Here is a 24,477-nt window from a genome sequence, read left to right as displayed (position 1 = left end):
GGAGTCTAGCTTGTAGGATTTTAACCATAACTTTACTAGCATATGAAATGAGTGCAATGATGCAATAACTTGAACATTCTTTGGCACTGCCTTTCTTTGGAATTGGAATGTAAACTCATCTTTTCCAATCCTGTGGCCACTGTTGAGTTTTCCAAATTTTCTGGCAAAATTGAGTGTAGCACTTTTACCTGCAACATCTTTTAAAATTTTGAATAGCTCAGCTGGAATACTGTCACCTCCACTAGCTTTGTTGTTGTTCAGCTTTCCTAAGGCCCACTTCACTTCACATTCTATGATGTCTGGCTTGAGGTCAGTGACCACCTCATCGTGGTTATCAGGGACGTTAAGCTCGTTCTTGTATAGTTCTTCTGTGTAATTTTTCCACCTCTTCTTAATCTCTTCTGCCTCTTTTAGGTCCCTGCCAGTTTGGTCCTTTATCATACCCATTTTTGCATAAAACATTTCCTTCATCTCTCCATTTTTCTTGAAGAGATCTCTGGTCCTCCCTATTCTATTGTTTTCTTCTATTTCTTTGTACTGTTCATTTAAGAAGGCATTCTTATCTCTTCTAGCTATTCTCTGGAATTCTGCATTCAATTGGGTGTATCTTTCTCCCTTGCCTTTCGCTTCCCTCTTTTGTTCAGCTATTTGCAAAGCTTCCTCAGACAGCCATTTTGCTTTCTTGCATTTCTTTGGGATGGTTTTAGTTGCTACCTCTTGCACAGTGTTGCGAACCACTGTCCATAATTCTTTAGGCACTTTGTCTATCAGATCTAATTCCTTAAATCTATTTGTCACCTCTACTGTATATTCGTGAGGGATATGATTTAGTTGATACCTGAGTGGCCTAGTACTTTTCCCTACTTTCTTAAGTTTAAGCCTAAATTTTGCAACGAGAAGCTCATGGTCTGAGCCACAGTCAGCGCCTGACTGTATAGAGCTGCTCCATCTTTGGCTGCAGAGCACATAGTCAATCTGATTTCTGTGTTGACCGTCTGGTGATGTCCTTGTGTAGATCCGTCTCTTGGATAGTTGGAATAGAGTGTTTGCTATGACCATCGCATTCTCTTGTGCCCTGCTTCATTTTGTACGCCAAGGCCAAACTTGCCTGTTATTCTGGTTATCTTTTGGTTTCCTACTTTAGCATTCCAATCCCCCATGATGATAAGGACATCATTTTTTGGTGTTAGTTCTATAAGGTGCTGTAAAGCTTCATAGAACCAGTCAATTTCATCCTCTTCAGCACCAGTGGTTGGGGCATAGACTTGGACTACTGTCATATTGAATGGTTTGCCTTGGATTCGAACTGAGATCATTCTGTCATTTTGGGGATTGTATCCCAGTATTGCTTTTCCTACTCTTATTGACTGTGAAGGCTACTCCATTCCTTCTGAGGAATTCTTGCCCACAGTAGTATACCTGGTGGTCATCTGAATTAAATTCACCCATTCCTGTCCATTTTAGTTTGCTGATTCTTAAGATGTCGATGCTCAGTCTTGTCATCTCTTGTTTGACCACGTCCAGCTTGCCTTGATTCATGGATTTTACATTCCAGGTTCCTATGAAGAAAAAATCTTTACAGCATCGGACTTTCCTTTCACCACCAGATACACCCACAGCTGAGCGTCCTTTCAGCTTTGGCCCAGTCGCTTCATTCTTTCTGGCGCTACTAGTTCTAGCCCTCTGCTCTTCCCCAGTAGCATATTGGACACCTTCCAACCTGAGGGGCTCATCTTGCAGCGTCATATCTTTTTGCCTTTTGGTATTGTCCATGGGGTTTTCATGGCAAAGATACTGGAGTGGGTTGCCATTTCCTTCTCCAGTGGATCACATTTTGTCAGTACTCTCTGCTATGACCTGTCCGTCTTGGGGAGTCCTGCATGGTATAGCTCATAGCTTCATTGAATTACCCATGCCCCTTCACCACGACAAGGCAGTAATCCTTGAAGGGGATTTGCTATTTTAGATATTCATAAATGCATAAAAATGCAGAAATAAAATCTCATTTCAATTTCACTTGAACACACCACTCAGAGTTAGTGGACATTGCACTTTAACTGAAATTCCCCTTCCTCATTAAATTATGAGTGTACTGTACATGTGTTTTCCATACTCCCATGAGGTAGTATTTTCTTAAAATTGTATTAGACAATGAATCAAACTAAAGTTCTTGATTATTAAAGCATCACATATTGTTTTCCAAAAACAAAAAATATTTTTTGTTTTTGGAAGACAATATGAGATGCTTTAATAATAAAGTATTTATTTGCTAAACTTTTTTTTTCTATTGGAAATCTTTTACTATACTGAAAAAAGTTATCTTGGATTAAGTAGTAATGTGGTTTGAAAAAGCAGTGATGTTTTATTGGAAAGTGTTTTTTTAAAGCTCATAATTCTTAATTTTCTACTGAGAAATACTTAAACATTGATTTTTAAAATTAAAAACTCATTTAACATAATGGAATATGTCTGTTCAATTATATATGAAGTTGCATAAATTTACCAATTTTTAATAGAGATACAAAATTGCTACTGTTTTTATATTTTGGAAGAGTCATTTAACTTTGTTTACGTATTTTATGTCTTAAGGGTTGAGGAAACTTCAGAATTGTTGAAGATTTCACGTAACACCTCTTCAGAGTATTTTATTCAGCCATAGAACTGAAAGTAATTATGTGTGTCCTTGAACTTTTTTAGAACTCTTTTTTGTTGTGTTTTGGATTGAAATTATTTAAACTATTCCAATATGTGGCAACATTAATGTACCCAGTCTATCTTTGTAACAAAATTTGCAGGCATTAGGTTAAATGGTATTTAATTTTAAAGAATCGGCTCAATAACTATATTTTATATTTTGTTGGAAATATTCTATCTGGGGCTTGCATATTATACCTAAGGAAAATATATATACTGCTCAAAAAAATAAAGGGAACACTTAACACAATGTACTGTATTTAATAGTAGGATGTCTTATTTTCTGTTCCCTTTATTTTTTTGAGCAGTATATGTGCCATCAATAAAGTGTGCAAGTCTTTTACACATATTATATATATATTGTTTTTTAACTTATCTTAAATACATTCAGATATATTTTAATATTTATCTGTGAACAGAACAGCAATACATTTCAACTTTTAGCGTGCATAATAAAATGAAGGCTATTTGGATAAAAAGTTATTAAATATGTAAATAAGATTTTGAGATTTTGACTAACAAATACGTTGAATATTTTAGTGCTAAATAACCAGACACATTTTAAGATCAGTAGGACAAATGGAGACCATTGTGTTGGTATATAAAAATGCACACTTTTATGATTTGAAGCCGTATAAATGATTCTTTGGAGATTAAAATCAATGTAAAATATTCATAAATATGATTTATTTGGTGAGAAATACCTAAGGAATTGCGGAAAGGAATAAACATCTTTAAATTGTTTTATATTTATATGTTACATTGAGAAGTTTTTAATTATATTAATCATACTTCCATATGTTCATATCAAAATATATTTATCACATTTATCATTGATATTTTTTTAATATCATGTTTTCCCGAAAATAAGACCGGGTCTTATTTATTTTTATTTTATTTTTTGCCTCCAAAAGAGGCACCAATTCTTATTTTTGGGGTAGGCCTTATCTCACTTCTGGCACCAACAGTCCCACCCAGCCGGTCCACTTCTTCTGGGGCTGAAGTTCTGCAGCTGCTTTCAAGCCTGCATTTGCAGTTAGGCCTTTCCAGAAGGCCTAAGCAACCGAGTACTGAGCTATGAATTCAATCCATAGCTTGGTGCTCGGCTGTTGAGGTCTTGCAGAACTGAGCTATGGGTTGAATCCATAGCTTGGTTCTTGGCTGCACAGGCCTTCTGGAAAGCCCTGTGACTGAAAAATGCAGGCCTGGCTGCAGAAGAGGCCTCAGAAGAAGTGGGCCAACAAGGAGAGGTCTGGCTGCAAGATAAATGGGTACAGGGTGGGTGAGGCAGCTCCACACCCCACCCCCGCCCTAGCTTGACTTTTAGGTGTGTGCCTCACCCCAAAACTAAGCCTTATTTTTGGGATAGGTCTTATATTAGGCCCACCCCAAAAAATCAAGCTAGGGCTTATTGTTGGTGTAGGCCTTACTTTCGGGGAAACACGGTAGTAGGATCTGAAAATGTGAGAAAGCAGTTTCTGTACAGTGATTTCCCCTGTCTTAAACCAGCTTAAATAGATTAGTTTATCTGTTTAAGCTAGTTTATACTGTGTCTTAGCTGATTCTTAAAAGGAAGTTTCTCAAAAGTTAATCATATTCCCAGTTTGTAAAAAGTAAAGCAGAAGCATAATCTTTCTAAGTAAATATATCTCTATTTAGCTAACCACATTATATTAATAGTATAGTCCTACTATACTAAGTACTATTTTAAGTAATTATTTAAGTACTATTTTAAGTAATTAATTCAAATTGCTTTTCAAAATATTGGGATATTATTGAGCAATCCAGAATTACATCATTATTTATATTTATTCAACTATGTATAATAGAATTGCTAATATTATTTTTATTTTTGTTGGAAGTAAGAACAAATTGAGAAGATATATTTATTACATGAAAGATATTTTTCCCTAACCAAATTTTCAGTGGTAAGAATTATGACAGTAATTGACCCTGGAATTATGGTCCTAAGTAATGGAAGTCATTAAACATGTCATCAGGCTACCATACCTGATTTATCTTTTTTGCAGCAGTCATTAAGCAAATGCCATGGTCATTAAGAGAGCCTATTTTCTTCAATGGGTGTTTTGCTGGAAGTAAATGCTATAAACCAGCAAAAAACCCATTGAAAATAAGTCATGTGACCATAGGATGCTGCAAATGGCCATATATGCAAGCTGGTTGCCAAGTGCCCAAAATGTGACTGCAGGTGGATGGCTGTCCGAACTCTGGAACTGGTCATAAGGAGTTCTGAGGAGCTCTGTTGTGAAGTTGATTGCCTGTAAGCTGCCTAGAATTGCCTTCCTGAGATGGGCAGCATGGAAGTTTAATAAATAAAAACATTGAATGGTCATTAAACATTTGGTTGTTAAATGAAAGCTAGCTCTATAGCATTAAATCATTTTACTTACAACGAGAAGAAAAGACAAAATCAAGCATATAAAACAGTGTAAAATTTCCAATTTTTGAATAGTGAAGAAAGTTATTCAGATTATGTAATTAAATTAATTATAACAGATACTACACTTGATCTTAGCCAAAACTCATAGAATAACTGCACAATTGACAGCAATAAATTATTCAGGGATCGATCCTGTAACTACATAAAATATAATTTCCATTTCTAATAAGTTTGCTCAAAACTGTATGATTAAAAATAATGAGCATTACAAAATGCAACACAATTTAATGATCAAGATATCCTTTAAAAGCACTTTTATACATAACAAATTAATTCTATATTTTGAGCATACCATTTCCAATTAAGAACAAAATTATTTTTTACCATTTCACATGCAAGAGTACTTTTATTATTTAGCGCATGGTGAGAACATGACAGAAGATAAGTAAAATATATACACAGTCTACGTAATTATAAGTAAAACTTCTATAGGAATATTGCAGTGGCCTCATAACTGGATGTCCAATTCAGCCTCCAGGCGATCGCCTCTGGTGTTGTTTCATGCAGATCTTCTAGTGCAGGGGTCAGCAACCTGAAACAGTGAAAGAGCCACTCGGAACCGGTTCCCTCACAAAAGGAAAAACTGGGAGCCGCAAAAAATGTGTTCACATGCGTGTACATGCGTGCATGCGCAGAACAGGGTTTGACTGAAGAGTGGAGCCAAGGCGAGATATGCACCTACCCTGCATATTTGAATTGATTGGTTGAACTTTTTTAGTCCCATTTTTTGGGGGGGACTGCACATGGCAGAGGAATGGGAGCCGCAGGAGACGGCTGAAAGAGCCGCATGCGGCTCCGGAGCCGCGGGTTGCAGACCTGTGTTCTAGGGAATCAGAGAATGCATGTTGTGGCAATGTTGCTCAATATGTTTAATCATTTGCATATCAGCAGCACAATTGGAACAAGAGGACTCTCCATTCCTACTGATACAGTGCATCCGTATCACACCTACTTCTGTTCAATTTTGATCGAACAGAGAGAAGCAGGTCAAAACCAGGTGGTTTGGTAGAGGGATCACTAATGGTCAGTCTCCAAGAAGGTATCTTGGACCATTTCTCTTTCTAGGCATCTCAGGGTTAAACTGGGTAGATGTTAGTGAATAGCTGTTCTCCAAGCTGTCCTGTGGGATTTCAATCTTGTGATGAACTGTGCATTGTCCTGGTGAATAGGGTGCACCTTGTTCTGTATAGCTGAACAAGATGTCTTCTAATGTGGGGCAGTATGATATTGCTAAGTACTGGTAACCAGTGCATAAGAGTGGGATACAACTTTATAACTAAAGTTACAATCTGGAAAACGTGTTTCTTAAAAAGAATACCAGTATAGCTATAATATAGTGTGTTAACTTCAAATTAATTAAGCAAACTTATGCTGTGGAGGCACAATGGTTAAAATACAGTATTACAGGATAACTTTGCATTCCACTGCCAGGAATTCGATCCTGACTGGCTCTAGGTTGACTCAGCCTTCCATCCTTCCGAGGTCTGTAAAATGAGGACTCAGATTGTTGGAGGTAAGATGCTGTCTAATAAAAGAGAATATTTGTAGCTCAGGGTTGACATAAACGATCCTTGGTACTCTCTGAGCTTGCTTGTTTTCTTTCGGACATTTCATTACCTAAACTAAAGTAGATAACATCATGAGTGCTAGTATGGAGTGCTGTTTGCTGTCAGTTTATATTCTAGTGACTTGCCTGTCAGTATTGGTAAGAGTAGTCTTAGACATTCTTTGATTGAACTGTTTGCTGTTGGCTTCTTTGGAGGTTTTTTGATTGGGGTATTGTTTACTTAATTGTTGGTCTGATGTTAACCATTAATCAGACCAATAATCAAGTAAACAATAAAGTTGAAACTGCCAAAGAAGCAAACAGCTTCTGTTTGAGCCAGCAGTGTGCTGCAGCTGCCAAAAAAGCCAACACAGTGCTAGGCTGCATTAACAGAGGGATAGAATCAAGATCAAGTGAAGTACTAATACCACTTTACAATGCTTTGGTAAGGCCACACCTGGAATACTGCATCCAGTTTTGGTCACCACGATGTAAAAAAGATGTCGAGACTCTAGAAAGGGTACAGAGAAGAGCAACCAAGATGATTAGGGGGCTGGAGGCTAAAACATATAGGGAACGGTTGCTGGAATTGGGTATGTGTAGTTTAATGAAGAGAAGGGTGAGGGGTGACATGATAGCAGTGTTCCAATATCTCAGGGGCTACCACAAAGAAGAGGGAGTCAAGCTATTCTCCAAAGCACCTGAAAGCAGGACAAGAAGCAACGGATGGAAACTAGTCAAGGAGAGAAGCAACCTAGAACTAAGGAGAAACTTCCTGACAGTTAGAACAATTAACCGGTGGAACAACCTGCCTCCAGAGGTGGTGAATGCTCCAACACTGGAGGTTTTTAAGAAGAGACTGGACAGCCATTTGTCTGAAATGGTATAGGGTTTCCTGCCTGAGCAGGGGGTTGGACTAGATGACCTCCAAGGTCCCTTCCAACTTTATATATATTATTATTATTATTAGCTCAATCAAAGAATCTCTAAGACCCACCCCCACCGACACTGACAAACAAGCCACTAGAATATAAACTGACCACAAACAGCACTCCTTACTAGCACTGATGATGTTACCTAGTTCGGGTAATGAAACGTCTACAAGAAAACAAGCAAGCTCGGAGAGCACCAAGGACCACTAATATGTTGTCTCTGTAAACAGCTTAGAGAGTGCTGTCAAGTACTATAAAACAGTATATAAGTCTAAGTACTAGTGGTAAGTGCTGCAGATCATTATGGTAAGAAAGAGGTGATGTGTCAAAAAAATACTACACAGCTATGAAATAATGTGGTTTTACGCAATATGTAGATTCATGTCAGGTAGTTTTAAGATGTCAATACATTTTTGTCAGGGAAATGCCAAGGTTATGTGTTGTATTTGTGTAACAATTCTCATGAAAAATACTATAACATTCTGTATGAACAGATACCTATATACCTAGCTATACCTTATGTTAGGATTGCTAACCTATATTCTTATTGAGGTTATATTGCCTTTCTGGTTGTAAATGTCTTTAGTACATTAGAGTATTGCAATCATAAATTGAACAGATTAGACAGATCAACCTTTCCCTTCTATTGAACCATCAACTTTCCAACTGATGCAAATGCATAGTCATGTAATCTGACAATCCTTTTACTGTGACAACACACTTGAAGGATGCTAAAATGGGAAGGGTGATTTGCATAGTTTGTCAAACCTGTCACTAAAGCTGAAATTTTGAAAGAAGATGGTTGCCATCCTAGAAGCTAAGGATGGACAGTATACACATTCCCAATACAGTCTTCATCATTGGCCATGCTGCCCTGCAGTCATATTGTGCAGATGAATAAATATTTGAAAAACTACACATTACTGATTTCAACTGTATGCTAGCTCATAAAGAGTTTACAAATACATTTTCTTTCCTGTGCATATCAAATTTCCTCTGAAAATATCCTTGCCTAGGATATGACAGATGATCTGGGACGTACACTTTATCAATATGGTCCCCTGAGAAAATATTACTGTTTTTATTTCCCTACATGTTCATAAGTCTTATATCTCTTATATAAATGTCATATATGATTTATGAACATGTAGGGAAATAAAAACAGTAATATTTTCTAGGGGGACCGAGAAATCTATAAATCTGCATAATGATGTTGAGAATCATCAGCACATCAGCAAACTGCTTTATAAGGCAGGCTATGTATATCCTTTTTGTAAGGCAAATAAAATGATTTGAATTGTAATGATGAAACTACATTATATATATATATATATATATATATATATATATATATATATATATATATATATATATATATATATATTATTTCAGGAGTTAAAATTTGGTGAGCTTATTTAAAGTCACATTTCAGTCTGAGTCACTCACAATTGTACAACAATATAACTGAGTTTGCACAACATGTTATCATAGTTTTCAAAAGTCTTAATAGGTGAATGAATCAATATCCTTAAACCTAAATGAAATAACTAATACTACGCTTCAATATGTTGCATGATGCAGGCCAATGAGTGAAAGAGTTCTATTGTTACATCACAGTTTCCTTCTCCATAGTTTGGAAATCAAGTCTTCTGAAATTATTTATCTTGGATATGTTGTTCCACATCACCAGATTATATCCACAAAAATCAAACTTACTGTATTATGGATTTTAAAAAATTGAAGAGCTCAGTTATAAAGATGCGACCAGAAACAGAATATTGGAGAAGGTTATCTCCAAATTCCAAGTCAAACTCAAGCAGAACAAAGGCAACCAATTTCCATACTGATCTTGAGCTCATACCACAATTTTCCAAAACAATAACAGGAATTGTTTTGAAGTCCTGCATCTCATTGATAGAGGAATTGTGAAATAAAATCTAGAGAAATATAACAAACAATAGAAGAAGAATCAATAGATTCCAGTAGAATTCTCTGTCCTAGAAAACCTGGAAAACAATATAGTGACCAATAGATTAGAAGAGGTCAATCTAAATATTAAATGAAGGTTAACAGGATGTGCAAAGTATTGTTAAATATCCTTAATCCTTAGTATTTTGCAGGAAAATTATTAACATAGATTAGAGCTCTGCTTGCTAAGGAACAACAGATATTGCAGAAGTGCACTTGATAATTGAGGAACCTAAAGAAAATAAACAAGTCAGTATGTGCTTTATTAATAATAGAAACGCCTTTACTTGTGTTGATTTTATCTGCAAATTTCCTCTTAATTAACTAATTTTATAGTTGAATATTTTACTTTCCTGGGAAAGAGTTTATCAAGTTAGTTATGTAATAATATGATAATTGGAGCCAGCATAATGAAAGTAAAGTGGGTGAACAATTTAGTGTTACAACTTTTGTATTCTAACCTACTTTTCAGGGGCAGTGCTCAAAATATTCTTTTTTATTTTCCAATATTGGACAGTTGAGAACATTCAAAATCAAGAAATAAAAAAGCAAAGCATGATTATCAAAACAGACAGATTTGAAGACTTCTGACAGTCAAATTTCTACTTGAAGAAGCAGTTCTGACTGCCTTGTTTTTGTTTTGGCTAGGTTATTTGTGAACAGGATGGGTGTTTTGGCTTTCATTTTATTATTCTTCAATACTATTCCTTTATATAGCTGTTTTTCTACTCTGATTATTCAAGTCATCTGATATGCTTTCCCTAATGTAAAATATGTTTATTTTATCTTATTTAGATTTTCATTCATTTACTACAAATGTTCAACACTCAAATTTTTGCTAGGATTGAAAAAAGTATAATTTGCAAACTAAAAAAATACTAATTTAGAAGCATCTGGCTCCAAGATTTATATCAGTGCTTAAATCCTGAAAGTACTGGCAGTTTAGAGCTCTTTGGAGAGAAGGCAGGATCTACATTAGCACTTGTAGTGCACCAGTTAATACACTGCTGAGCTAAATAGACATAAAGTACTAAAATAAATCTAAAACCTGAGAATAAAGATATTTGTGATTTACTAAGAAAGGAAAAGAAATGGGATGGTTTTATACTTCTATTTTAAAGCAAACAAAGATGAAATTGCTTTGGGAGATATTTTGGTCATACTATTTACTTTCATTAAATACTGATCTTTTAAAAAATGTAGATTTTTCAATCTTTTACCTATGTATAACTTTACTCTTCTTGTGAACATGACTCCACCTTCACCTTCATTTCATCTATTATATGTTGTTGTTAGTTGCAAAGTCGTGTCCGACCCATCGCGACCCCATGGACAATGTTCCTCCAGGCCTTCCTGTCCTGTACCATCTTCTGGAGTCCATTTAGACTCACGCCTACTGCTTCAGTGACTCCATCCAGCCACCTCATTCTCTATCCTCCCTTTCTTCTCTTGCCCTCAACCTTTCCCAGCATTAGGCTCGTCTCCAGTGAGTCCTTCCTTCTCATTACATGGCCAAAGTATTTGAGTTTCAACTTCAGGATCTAGCCTTCTAAAGAGCAGTCAGGGTTGATCTCCGCTAGGACTGACTGGATTGATCGCTTGGCAGACCAAGGGATTTGCAGGAGTCTTCTCTAGCACCATAGTTAAAAGGCCTCAATTCTTTGGCGCTCAGCCTTTCTTATGGTCCAACTTTCACAGCAATACATTGCAACTGGGAAGACCATAGCCTTGACTATACACACTTTTGTTGGCAGGGTGATGTCTCTGCTTTTTAGTGTGCTGTCTAGATTTGCCATGGCTTTCCTCCCCAGGAGCAAGCATCTTTTAATTTCTTGGCTGCAGTCCTCGTCTGTGGTGATCTTGGAGCCCAGGAAAATAAAATCTGTCACTACCTCCATTTCTTCCCCATCTATTTGCCAGGAATTGAGAGGGATGGATGCCATAATCTGGTTTTCTTAATGTTAAGTTTCAAGCCAATTTTTGCACTCTCCTTCTTCACCTGCAACAAGAGGCTGTTTAGTTCTTCACTTTCTGCCATTAGAGTGGTATCATCTGCATATCTTAGGTTGTTGATATTTCTCCTGGCAATCTTAATTCCAACTTTTGATTCATCTAGCCCTACCTTTCTCATGATGTGCTCTGCATATAAGTTAAATAGGCAGTGTGACAGTAAACAGCCTTGCCGGACTCCTTTCCCAATTTTGAACCAATCAGTGGTTCCGTGTCCAGTTCTCACTGTTGCTTCTTGACCCGCATATAGGTTTCTCAAGAGACAAATAAGATGCTCTGGTAATCCCATCTTTTTAAGAACTTGCCACAGTTTGTTGTGATCCACACAATCAAATGCTTTAGCATAGTCAATGAAGCAGAAGTAGATGTTTTTTCTGGAACTCCCTAGCTTTCTCCATGATCCAGCATATGTTGGCAATTTGATTTCTCGTTCCTCTGCCTCTTCGAAATCCTTCCTGTGCTTCTGGTAGTTCTCAATCCACATACTGCTGGAGTCTAGCTTGTAGGATTTTAAGCATAACTTTACTTGCATGTGAAATGAGTGCGACGGTGGGATAGTGTGAACATTCTTTTAAAATTTTGAATAGCTCAGCTGTAAGGACATCATTTTTTGGTGTTAATTCTATAAGGTGCTGTAGGGCTTCATAGAACTGGTCAATTTCATCCTCTTCAGCACTGGTGGTTGGGGCATAGACTTGGACTATTGTGATATTGAATGGTTTGCTTTGCATCCGAACTGAGATCATTCTGTCATTTTGGGGATTGTATCCCAGTATTGCTTTTGCTACTCTTTTATTGACTATGAAAGCTACTCCATTTCTTCTGAGGGATTCTTGCCCACAGTAGAATACCTGATGGTCATCTGACTTAAATTCACCCATTCCTGTCCATTTTAGTTCGTTGATTCCTAAGATGTTGATGTACAGTCTTGTCATCTCTTGCAGCTTTCCTGTTGTGACTCAGGGCCAGCCGGTGGGTCCGGCAGCCGGCTCGGATGTATCGGATGACTCAGATGAGGGGGAGGAGGAGGGTGTGGAAGACGAACCGGCTGATGATGGCTTGGAGGCTTCGCAGAGCTCTCAGCCGGGGCCCTCTTCTCAGCTGCGTGAGCCCGATAGTGCGGAGGATGATGACCCACAGCTGGCCCTGTTCAAGGACGCCCGACGCAGGAGGCAGTCGAGCAGGAACAAACAAAGAAAGGCTGTGGGACTCCTCGGGAGGAGGCACAGGGAGACCACGCCCTGAACTCTAAATAAAAGGAGTGTTTGGGGAGGGGCTGGTTGCTGAAAGCAACCCTTCCGCTTGAGGATTCAAGTTCTTGTGTTTTTGTTCTGTTGTTTTGCTTGTGAATTAAACTTGGCAGACGCTTTGCAGCCTCAGACGCTCTCCAGTCTCTACTGCTTGAACAGGGGTTTGCCTTATTACAAGGCCGGTAGTTGGCTGGTTCAGAACATTTCCTTCATTCATGGATCTTAAATTCCAGGTTCCTATAGAGAAAAAAATCTTTACAGCATTGGACTTTCCTTTCACCACCAGATACATTCACAGCTGAGCGTCATTTTGGCTTTGGCCCAGTCGCTTCATTCTTTCTGGCACTACTAGTACTAGCCCTCTGCTCTTCCCCAGTAGCATATTGGACACGTTCCAACCTGAGGGGCTTCTTCCAGTATCATATCTTTTTGCCTTTTGTTACTGTCCATAGGGTTTTCATGGCAAAGATACTGGAGTGGGTTGCCATTTCCTTCTCCAGTGGATTACGTTTTGTCAGAACTCTGAATGAATGAACCTTTATTGTCAAAGCACAACCATGTATACATTGAGATTGGCTGAGCCTCCCTTTGTGCCCCCCACCACAACTCACAGTGACAAGAAACCCACCATCTTGTTACACCATGTGAGTTAATTGCACAACACACCAGCCTCGCAAGTCAATCATATATAAAATTATTTCCCGCTCAAGAGCCTGGCAGCCCATGGACAAAAGCTGTTCTTCAGCCTGTTGGTATGGCTGGCTATACTCCTGTATCTCCTACCTGATGGTAGGAGAGTAAAGAGATACCGACCAGGGTGTGAGTCATCCCTGAGAATTTTCCTCACTCTTCCAAGGCAGTGAGCCCTGGCGATGTCATCCAGTGGTGTCGGGACAGCCCACAACGTTTTGTGCTGTGCTCACCACCCTTTGTAATGCTTTCCTATCCGCAGCTGTCAGGCCAGCATACCAAACCACAATACTTTGTGAGAGGATGTTCTCTATAGGTAAAGGTAAAGGTTCCCCCGCACATGCGTGCTAGTCGTTTCCGACTCTAGGGGCCGGTGCTCATCTCCGTTTCATAGCCGAAGAGCCAGCGTTTGTCCGAGGACGTCTCTGTGGTCATGTGGCCGGCATGACTAGACACCAAAGGCGCACAGAACGCTGTTACCTTCCCACCGTAGTGGTCCCTATTTTTCTACTTGCATTTTTACGTGCTTTCGAACTGCTAGGTTGGCAGAAGCTGGGACGAGTAACAGGCGCTCACTCTGTTACGCGGCACTCGGGATTCGACCCGCCAAACTGCCGACCTTCTGATCGACAAGCTCAGCGTCCTAACCCACTGAGCCACCACGTCCCTTTTGATGTTCTCTATAGTAGACTGGTAAAAGAAGGTCATTAGCCGTTGTTCTACCCTGTTCTTCCGCAAGACCCATTCAGAAAGTGAAGTCTCTGTTGGGCCTTTCTGGCCACCTGGGTTGTATTGACTTTCCAGGTAAGATCTTCACAGAGGTAGATTCCCAGGAATTTAAAGGAGGAAACTCCACACAGCCCCCCCCACCCCTATGTAAAGTGGGACAGGTTCCTCTCTTTTCCTCCAGAAGTCTAGCACCATCTCTTTTGTCTTGCCGATGTTCAGGTGCAAGTTGAAAACCATATGGATAGTTTTTGTACCTACCCCATGTATGCTGTTTCATCTCCACCTCTCCACCATAACTCTCTGCTATCACCTATCTGCCTTGGGTGGCCCTGCATAGCATAGCATAGCTCATAGCTTCATTGAATTACACAAGCCCCTTCACCACGACAAGGCTGTAATCCATGAAGGGGATCTATTATATAATTGGACCTAATATCTAGTGGAATTTAATTGACCGTGCAGCCATAATTCTTAGGTTTATATACTTTCTTAAGCCATACTTTTTTTTAATAAAATGTACTGAATAAAACAGAATTCTTACTTTGGTTTCCTCTATCTTGGGAGCTTCCCAATACTCCCGTGTAACACCTCCGTGAGCTGCATTGGCTTCCGGTTGCCCTCCAGGTGAGATTCAAGGTGCTGGTAATGACCTATAAAGCCCTAAATGGCTTGGGTCCGGACTATCTAAGGGAACACCTGCTGCCGGCATCATCTTCCCATCGTCCTGTGTGCCCCCACAGGGAGGGCCTTCTCAGGGTACCACTGGTTAATGAATGCCGGCAGGTTATTCCCAGGGGAAGGGCGTTCTCTGTGGGTGCGCCTGCCCTATGGAACCAACTACCCACAGAACTTAGGACTGCCCCCGACCTTCGCTCATTTCGCCGGGACCTGAAAACTTGGCTCTTTGATCTGTTTGGTCCAGACTGTGGGGTTGTTAATTTAACTGGGTTTTAGATTTACTCTTGGGGCTTGAATTTAATTTAATTGTTTTATTTGTTTTTATTTTTTTGTATTCATGGTTTTAACTGCCCTGTAAACCGCCCTGAGTCCTACGGGAATAGGGCGGTATACAAATCCAATAAAATAAATAAATAAATAAAATATCTTCTTCTTGTGCCATATCCATTATCAGACGTTGGCGATCATGTTGGTGATCTTGTTTTTTATCAGCAGCCGCACAAAAAAGTGCTTCTTAGTTCTGTCCAAACCAATCCCTTAGATTTTGAAACCATGATATTCTTCTTCTGCCTGGACCTCATTTGCCTTCAATCTTTTCCTGGAGAATTAAATGGGGTATGCCGTATTTTTCTGGGTGTCACATCACAGGTGTGAGGTGTAGAGTTTTTAAATATCTGAAGTGTCCAGCCTGTTTTACATCATGGCTGTGTTTGAGAGCATTGAGACGGAGGGCTTCGGGTAGATACAGTTCCCCCCCACCCTTGTATGCCAAACCATCCCTGCATGTTAAGGAGGTTTGATTATCTTTGAACCATTGATCAGTGAGGAGCTCTCGTTTTATCTTCCTCACTCCTGGGTCATCAGGATTGGGGGTTCTGGAAGATGTGAGTTGTGCCGCAGGTTGTGAACTGGAGATATTACCTCTTTGACCTCTACGCGTTCGCTTTTGTACTGGGGTAATCAGGATAGCACATTAGCTAAGAAGTTTTTCTCTCCCGGTATGTACTTTAGAGTGAAGTTGAAATGATTAAAGTACTGTGCCCACTGCACTTGTTTTGGGGACAGTTTGCGGTGTGTGTGTGTGTGTGTGTGTCTTCAGGGCCTCTAGGTTTTTCTGATCTGTCCATACTTCAAATGGCACCTTGCTCCCCTCTAGATACTGTCGCCAGTTTAACAGGCTCCACCTAATGGCGAAGGCGTCCTTCTCCCAGATTGCCCATCTCCTCTCACTTTCAGTTAATTTTTTTGAGATGTAGATGCAGGATTGTAGGACTCCACTTTTGTTCTTTTGCAATAATACAGCTCCGACTGCAGCGTCGCTGGCGTCAGCTTGGATTACGAAGGGCTCTCCTGGGCATGGATGCTTTAGGACTGGTTCAGCAGCAAATAGTCTTTTTAAATTCTCAAAAGCTGTTTGACAGCTCATTGTCCAAGCAAATGGTTGGCCCGGTCGCGTTTCCCTCCTCCTTTGCCTGTCTTGAGTAGTTCTGTAAGGGGTAGGGCAATCTCAGCAAAGGAGGGAATGAATTGGCGATAAAAGTTAGCAAAACCTAAAAAGCTCTGAAGCTGTTTGCGAGTCTTTGGGGGTTGCCATTCAATTATAGCTCTCACTTTGGCTGGGTCCATTTCTATGCCCTCATTGGAAATTGTGTAGCCAAGATAATCTAATCGGGTCTGGTGAAATTCACATTTCGACAATTTGATATAAAGTTTGGCATTCAATAGTTTCTTTAACACTTCTCTGACCGGTTATGTGGTCCGTCATATTCATACTGTATTATCAGAATGTCATCAAGATACACCAGAACACTTTTGTATAAATAATCATGTAGGACCTCATTAATCAACTGCATAAATATGACTGGGGCCCCCTGCAGTCCAAATGGCATGACTTTGAATTGGTAGCTCCCCAAGGGGCAGTTGAAGGCTGTCTTCCACTCATCCCCCTCCTTTATTCTTACCCGGTAATATGCTTCTCTCAGGTCTAACTTGGTGAAGACGCTCCCCTTCACCAGGTGGGTTAGCAACTCTTTCAGGAGGGGGAGAGGGTATTTATTTTCCACACTCACAGTGTTTAGGCCTTTATAGTCCACACAGAGATGAAGAGACCCATCTTTTTTCTCTTTGAACAACACAGGGGCTCCCACAGTAGACTTGGCCCATTCAATGAATCCTCTCGCTAGGTTTGTATCCACATATCGCTGCATTTCCTCCATTTCAAGGGGGGACATATTGTACATTCTTGGTCGTGGAAGTTTGGCCCCCGGCTACAGTTCAATGGAACAATCATTGGGCCAGTGAGGAGGCAAGGTATCGCATTCTTTCTCACTAAATGCTTCCGCTAGGTCCTGGTACTCACTGGGGATGAGCGGCTTGCCTGGTGGCCGTGAGGCAGCCATGTGTGCTTGTTCATTGGGTGGGCTAAAATTCCCTGTAACATCTGTTGAATCAATGGGGGGATTGGGCCCTATAGTCTGACAGTTCTCATTCCTTTCTCCCACCAGATAGACAGCTTCCATTTGTCCAACCAGGTTAATCCTAGGATCACAGTCTCAGTCATTTTTGGAGCCACCAGGAAGCAAATAAACTCCCAGTGCTCACCTATTTCTAGGCGTAGGGGCTCCATTAATTGCGTGACTAAAGTCCCTCCCATCAGGGAGCCATCGGCTTGCTCGAACTTCACAGGTTTGGAGAGCAGTTTTGCTCGTATGCCCAGGTTCATGTTCACCCTGTCAACAAAAGTGCGTATAGTCAAGGCTATGGTCTTCCCAGTTGCAATGTATGGCAGTGAAAGCTGGACCATAAAAAAGGCTGAGCGCCAAAGAATTGAGGCCTTTGAACTATGGTGCTGGAGAAGACTCCTGCGACTCCCTTGGATTGCAAGGCGATCAAACCGGTCAGTCAACACTGACTGCTCTTTAGAAGGCCAGATCCTGAAGCTAAAACTCAAATACTTTGGCCACCTAATGAGAAGGAAGGACTCACTGGAGAAGAGCCTAATGCTGGGAAAGATGGAGGGCAATAGAAGAAAGGGATGACAGAGAATGAGGTGGCTGGATGGAATCACTGAAGCAGTAGGCGTGAGCTTAAATGGACTCCAGAAGATGGTAGAGGACAGGAAGGCCTGGAGGAACGTTGTCCATAGGGTCGCGATGGGTCAGACATGACTTCGCAGCTAACAACAACCAGGTTCATGGCAAATGGCAAGCTAATGATGCATCAGGAACATCCAGAATCAACTAGCACCTTTAAATCTACCTGCATACCCGACTTAGGGATTATGAGCTTGGCAGGTAGTGAGAAAGGTGGGACGTCTTGGCTCACCATCAGGTCGTTCTCTCCGTCGTCACTGTCGAAAGAGGGTAGAATGAGGGCAGATCCAGCCTGAGTTCTGGCGTCCTCCCTTGTGGGGGATGTGACCTGGGCAACAGGTTCCTGCGTCATCCGGTTGGATTTCTCTCCTGTTAGCCACTTTGCAGGTTTCTTTCTCACTGCTGGTCCTGGTCTATTCTGCGATTGGGGGTAGGGTACTGGGCAGTTCGATACTTGATGTCTCTGCTGTCCACACCAGAAACACTTAATTGATGGGCCTGCAGGTGGTCTGGGTCTTTCAGCCATCACAGTAGTTGGAGATTTTCGTGGAGGTGATTGCTATTCGGGGTGGTCTGACCTCAGTTTGGATTCAGATGGGAGAGGCTTCTTATAGCGGGGCAGCTGAACATCTAATCTTGCAGCTGGTCAGGTACAGCTTGGTAGATGCAGGCCTGAGAAAGGTGGTCATTCAATCCTTCGCTGAAATTATGAATTATGGATTGCTCAGGCCATCTCTCTATCCGACTGGCTATCTTGCGGAACTCCTGCACGTACTCCAGGGCAGGCCGGCCAGCTTGTTTTATTTTGTGGATTTGTTCTTCTGCTTTGAGGGCAATGGATGGGTCCTCAAATCTTTCTCTCAGCCCTAGGAGGAAGAGGTGGGGGTCCTCCAATTCAGGGGCTTGCTCATTATATAAATTGTTTAACCATTCGGATGCTTCTCCCTCTAGGCTGGACACAATCACATCGACCATAGCACCTTGGTCTGGGTAGAGATAGGCCCAGCGATTCAAATGAGAGTGTACTTGATTGAGGAAAAAAATCAATTTCTCTGCGTCCCCATTGAAGGTTGCTCTGAAGGGTGGGGCCATCATTGGTTGCTGGGGCCCCCACTGCTGCTGTTGTGCCCCCAGTTGCTGGTGACCCCATTGGTGCTGCTGTATGCCCAGGGGTTGCACGTTTGGGCCCTGCTGCTGCCCCACCTTGCTGTGGTTGTCTGAGGGGAGGCTGCTGGGTCTCCCTCATTTGCGGGCCCCTCAGCGGTTGCTGTACTTTCAGGGTCGGCGACCAATCTCCTTGCTGTCGTCCTCCTCCCACCAGCTGCTGATCTCCAGGCTTCTGCACTACCCCAAGCTGTTGCAAGGCCTCTATTAGCTGTGGCAAGCTCAGAGGTTGTTGGCCTTCCACTTGCATCCCAAACCTCCTGTTGCTGCAGAGGCCCCAGGTTGGGGTTCTCTGTCTCTGTGGGTCTGGAGGGCCTGGCAAGGGACTTCTGGGGCTGGAGGGCTGTTTGGTCTGCAGACAGGATTTTCCACTGTCCCAAATTGTCAGTGGCAGACAATCTGGTAGCTCCCCACCCTTCTGCTTTTGAAGTCTCTGGCAGGGCAGTCTCGTGTCTGGAGTCTCCGCTGGAGTAGTTCCAGCCTGACGACCAGATAAGCTCTCCTAACTGCTTGTGTTCTCCCTGAAATTGGGAGACCTGCACAAACTCATCTTCCCACAGCATGCTGTCTGTTACTTCCTCCTCAGTAGCTGCCAGGTCACCGTCTCCAAGCAGTTTCTTTTTTCCCATGATGGAAGATTTTTCCCTGAATCTTTGCCAGCTTCTCTCAAGGCTAGAGACAGCAACTGCGGCTCAGGACTCCCAGGTTTTTTGAAAAGAAAGTAGATTCTGGCATAATGTCATGGTTCAGGCATTGTTTTTCTTAAAAGTCTATAATAATGAGAACGAAGTATCGGCACTCATGGATTGATGCCAGAATCTGAATTCTCCTCCCCTGAACTCATCGTATCATACGCAATTCCCTCTCTTAATTGCACGTCATTAATCACATTCTCCAATTAGTTTAACATGCCAAGTTTCATTCCTATCTGTACCTTGTTTAAAACAACTGGTTAGCCTTCATTTTAATCAGAGCAAACAGTTTAAATAAAAAGGCTGCCTATTATATTGTCAGAGCAAAAAATCCAATGTTTGCAGCATTGACAACAGATCTCCAAACAACTAGAAGCAAACAAAGTTATAACTAGTAGCCAACACACGTTTGTTAAAAGCAGATCATGCCAAACCAATCTTATTTCATTCTTTGATAAAGTGACTAAATTAGTAGACCAGCGAAATGATGTGGATGTAGTATACTTAGATTTCAGTAAAGCATTTGACAAAGTAGATCACAATCTGCTACTTAGTAAGCTAGAAAAAGGTGAGGTAGAAAATATCACCACCAGATGGATCTGTAGCTAGCTGACAAACCATACACGAGTAAGTCCTCAATGGTACTACATCCTCATGGAGAGAAGTAAGCAGTGGGGTATCACAGGGTTCCAGCTTAGGCCAAGTAGGTTCTAGGATCCTTCTGCCCCTACCCTTGACCATGCCTCCTTCTTGAGCCTCCTGCCTCCGCCTATTTGCCTCCAGCATTTCTCCTTGGCTGGCCTTCCCTTGCCCAGTCTCCCTAGCCAATGGGTTCCTGGACCTCTGCCTTTCCCCAAGGCCACCTTTGGCCGCACGGGACAGTTAGCCGCCAGTCAATCAGATGGGTGGCAGGCAGCAGCCATGTTGCTCTTGAGGGCAGTATGCAATGGGCGATTGCAGGGGCTGTTCTGTGGAACGGCAGGTCTGGTGTGCTTATCAATAGCCTTCATTCTATGTATATGCCTGTTTATTAGGGCTTTCAGCCCCCCCCCCAAGCGGCACTATTACAAAGTCAGCTTATTGCCCCCAACAATCTGGGTCCTCATTTTACCTACCTCGGAAGGATGGAAGGCTGAGTCAACCTTGAGCCTGGTGGGATGCGAACCTGCACTAATTGCAGGCAGCTGGTGTTACTTAAGGAGGCATTAGCCCACTGCTCCACCAAGGCTCTTCTTGGGCAGCAGCTGGATCTTGACATGTAGGCTCTGTTCAAGAGGAAAATAAAAGAGATTGAAAAATCACAAAAGGCTGCAAGAGGGGAAGTGAGGAGGGAAAACACAGAGGCAAGCATAAACATTGGGGAGGAAAAGAAAGGGAGAGATGAGAAGCTGGGATGGGAGCTTCTTGCAGCCTTCCATGGGGCTGGGGACAGGAGCAGGGAGGGTGGCAGGGTGCATCAGGTTGGAGGGGGGAGGTGCAGTCCACAGCCCCTTGAACACACACACCATTGAAGTAGTAATAGGTAAGAAAAAGAAACAAGCACTCCCCAAAACAGCTTTCATTAGTTTATTTAATAATTGATATTTTATCTTATCTGCAAAGGGGCACTGTTCTATCTCTTCACCCTCAAAGTTCCAATTTCCTCTGTACATCTTGATGTCAAGATATCCAAATTGAGATTCCTACGGAAGGCTTTGACTTCCTTCCTTCCTTCCTTCCTTCCTTCCTTCCTTCCTTCCTTCCTTCCTTCCTTCCTTCCTTCCTTCCTTCTTCCTTCCTTCCTTCCTTCTTCCTTCCTTCCCACTCTCCTTCTCCCTTCTGTTGTCCCCAATTCATGTTTGAGCCTAGTGCTGAGGAGGTGCAGGTTTTGTTTTCTTTTATTGAAGTGCTCTAAAGGGATCCTGGCCAAAATGCCAAGAAACCTCGAACCACAGAATTAAGAAAGCTTTATGCATTTTCACTAAAGCAAAATGCGGAATATATAAGAAATATCATCTAATAAACATTTTAATAATGATCTAACAATCATTCTATTGGTCTGTAGTCATCCCTATTCTTAAGCCTCGGCTAATGAGTGCTTAAGGAGATACCTAATACACATTCTATTTTCTCCAGGCCATCCCTATTCCTAACTTTTAGCTGAGCTTGCAAGATACCTAAGTCTTGGTTACTTTTATCAGCTTTCTAACCACCCAGAATTGTTACAAGCTTTACAGGTGCATATTCCCTGTGAATAAGCTTTCTTTGTTCTTGCCAGACAAACCCCCCAATTACAAACTTCCTGATCTCCTTTCAAGTGTATGTCATAATCTTGCTTTGTTTTGGCAGCCAGCCCATGACTTACTTCCCTTCCCTTCCCTTCCCTTCCCTTCCCTTCCCTTCCCTTCCCTTCCCTTCCCTTCCCAGACTGGATGAACGGAGGGGAACATTGGCTAGGAGGAAGGGGGACTGAAACCAGACTGGATGAACAGAGGGGAAAAGGGGGAAGGGAGAGGTGAGCTGAAAGCCACGCAGAGGCCCATCAGGCTGGAGTCCAGGCGCAGAGGCAACGACGGGTGGGAGGGATCAAAATGGGAAGCCCCCGCGCACCACTGCCTGCATGTTGCCTGCTCTGCCCAGAGACTCTGACAGCTTAAAAAAGCCTGCAAAGCACCAGCTTCTTTTTTTTCTTCCACCCTTCCCTCCGTTGCCTCTGCTTCTGTACTCTGGCCTCACACCGAATGGGGAGTTGGCCTGCTGCCCCACGCCAGGCTTCCCCCACTTCCTGCCCCACACCAGACTTCCTCCCCTTTCCCCCACAATCAGAGAAGCCGCACTGGCCCTGCTGTTCTCCTGCTACCTCACAGGACATCCCCTGCAATCACCTATCACACACTGCCCCCCTGAGAGCAACAGGACTACTGCCTGTCACCCCTCTGATTGGCTGGCGGCTAACTGTCCTGGGCGGCCAATGGTCTGGAACAAAGATTGGTAAAAGGGCAGGGCCAAGGACACAAGGCAGAGGGCCAGGGGTCCATTGGCCAGGGAGAATGGGCGGGGGCAGGCCAGCTGAGAAGAAACACTGGAGGTAAATGGGCGGAGGTGGGAGGCTCGAGGAGAAAGAGGTGTGGCCAAGGCTAGGAGCCTAAAGGTCCCATTCCGGGCCCAGTACTGTTCAATATCTTCATAAATGACTTAGATGAGGGAATAGAAGGGGAACTCATCAAATTTGCATATGACACTAAACTGGTAGGAGTAGCCAACACCCCAGAAGACAAGCTTAGGATCTAAAAAGATCCTGACAAACTTGAACAATTGGCCCTATCCAACAAAATGAGTTTCATTTAGACAGGAAAAATCAAAGTTTTATGTAAAGATTAGGCAAGACCTGGCTCAAAAACAGCAACTGTGAGAGGGACCTTGGAGTCCTAGTGGGCGATCACTTAACCATGAACCAGCAGTGTGCCGCAGCAGCCAAAAAAGCTAATACAATCCTGGGTTATATAAACAGAGACATAGAATCAAGGTGATGCAAACTATTAGTACCGCTTTATAAAACCCTAGTAAGACCACACCTGGAATACTGCAACCAGTTTTGGTTAACCTACTACTAAAAAGATGTTGAGACTTCGGAAAAAGTTCAGAGAAGAATAACTAAAATGATCAAAGGCCTGGAGACTAAAACATGAACAGCTGCAGGACATGGGTTTGGCTAGTCTAAAGAAAAGAATAGGGGTGACATGATAGCAGTATTCCAGTATTTGAAAGGCTGCTACAACAAAGGGGATCAAATTATTATCCAAAGCGCCCAAGGGCAGGACAAGAAAAAAAGGTTGGAAACTGATCAAAGAGAGAAGCAACCTGGAATTAAGAAGAAACTTTCTAACAGTAAGGACAATTAACCAGTGGAACAGCTTGCCTTCAGAAATCATGGGCGCTCCGTCACTGGAGGTTTTTAAGAAGAGACTAGACAGTCACTTGTCTGAGATGGTATATGTTCTCCTGCTTGAGCGGGGGGGCTGGACTAGAAAACCTCCAAGGTCCTTTCCAATTCTATCCTATCCTATCCTATCCTATTCATTAAGTGTGAGCATGTAACCCAATACTTTTCAAATGAATCAGATGAAAGAAGGTTATCAGGAAATGGAGCAACTTGCAGGCTGGCCCTGAGGCTGGCCCTGAGTCACAACACAACTAACCAGAAGAATTCAGCTTGTGGACAGTAGTTATTACCCGTGTCTCCAGTGTTTTGTAACTCAAAAGTGATAATCTGTTGCTTGAACAATATAGAAACTGAAGCTATTAAAGCTACTCTTATATAAAATACTTCACTGTACCAGTTGTGGCTTATCTGAAGGCAGTGATGTTATAAGGCAATAATCTTTTAATTTTGTTGGCCTTAATCTGATCAGTAAAGCTAAACTTGAAAAGTAAGTGCAAAGGATATGGTTCCTCATCACATTTGCGAGTTGAGTTAGAAGAATTTCAGCGCAGATATCATTGAGTTAGTATCGGAAATCAGAGAATAATAATAAACTATTGTCTTAATACAGCCCACCCAAGTTCATATCCTTAACGGATGTTGAGATTAT

The 24,477-nt window shown here is 41.9% G+C and overlaps 1 protein-coding gene across 5 annotated transcripts in view; it reads left to right on the top strand.

Moving 5' to 3' along the window:
* The window catches only part of CEP44 (centrosomal protein 44), a 28,552-nt gene extending 15,562 nt beyond the window's left edge, over positions 1-12,990 (top strand). For 4 of the 5 annotated variants that reach the window (XM_081332359.1, XM_081332358.1, XM_081332357.1 and 1 more), the window contains one exon: positions 2,590-3,443. In XM_081332359.1, coding sequence (XP_081188485.1) covers positions 2,590-2,659 — 70 coding nt within the window. In that variant the 3' untranslated portion in view covers positions 2,660-3,443. Of the gene's footprint in view, positions 1-2,589; positions 3,444-12,555 lie in introns of those variants that run through there. The other variant, XM_081332356.1, reaches the window with a different exon arrangement.
* Positions 12,991-24,477: the final 11,487 nt, after the last annotated feature.

This window comes from Vipera berus, assembly GCF_964194415.1.
Source record: "Vipera berus genome assembly, chromosome: 7".
In the NCBI taxonomy this organism is placed as follows: domain Eukaryota; kingdom Metazoa; phylum Chordata; class Lepidosauria; order Squamata; family Viperidae; genus Vipera; species Vipera berus.
The sequence above is the reverse complement of the archived record's forward strand: the minus strand, read 5'-3'. Positions and strand labels throughout refer to the sequence as shown.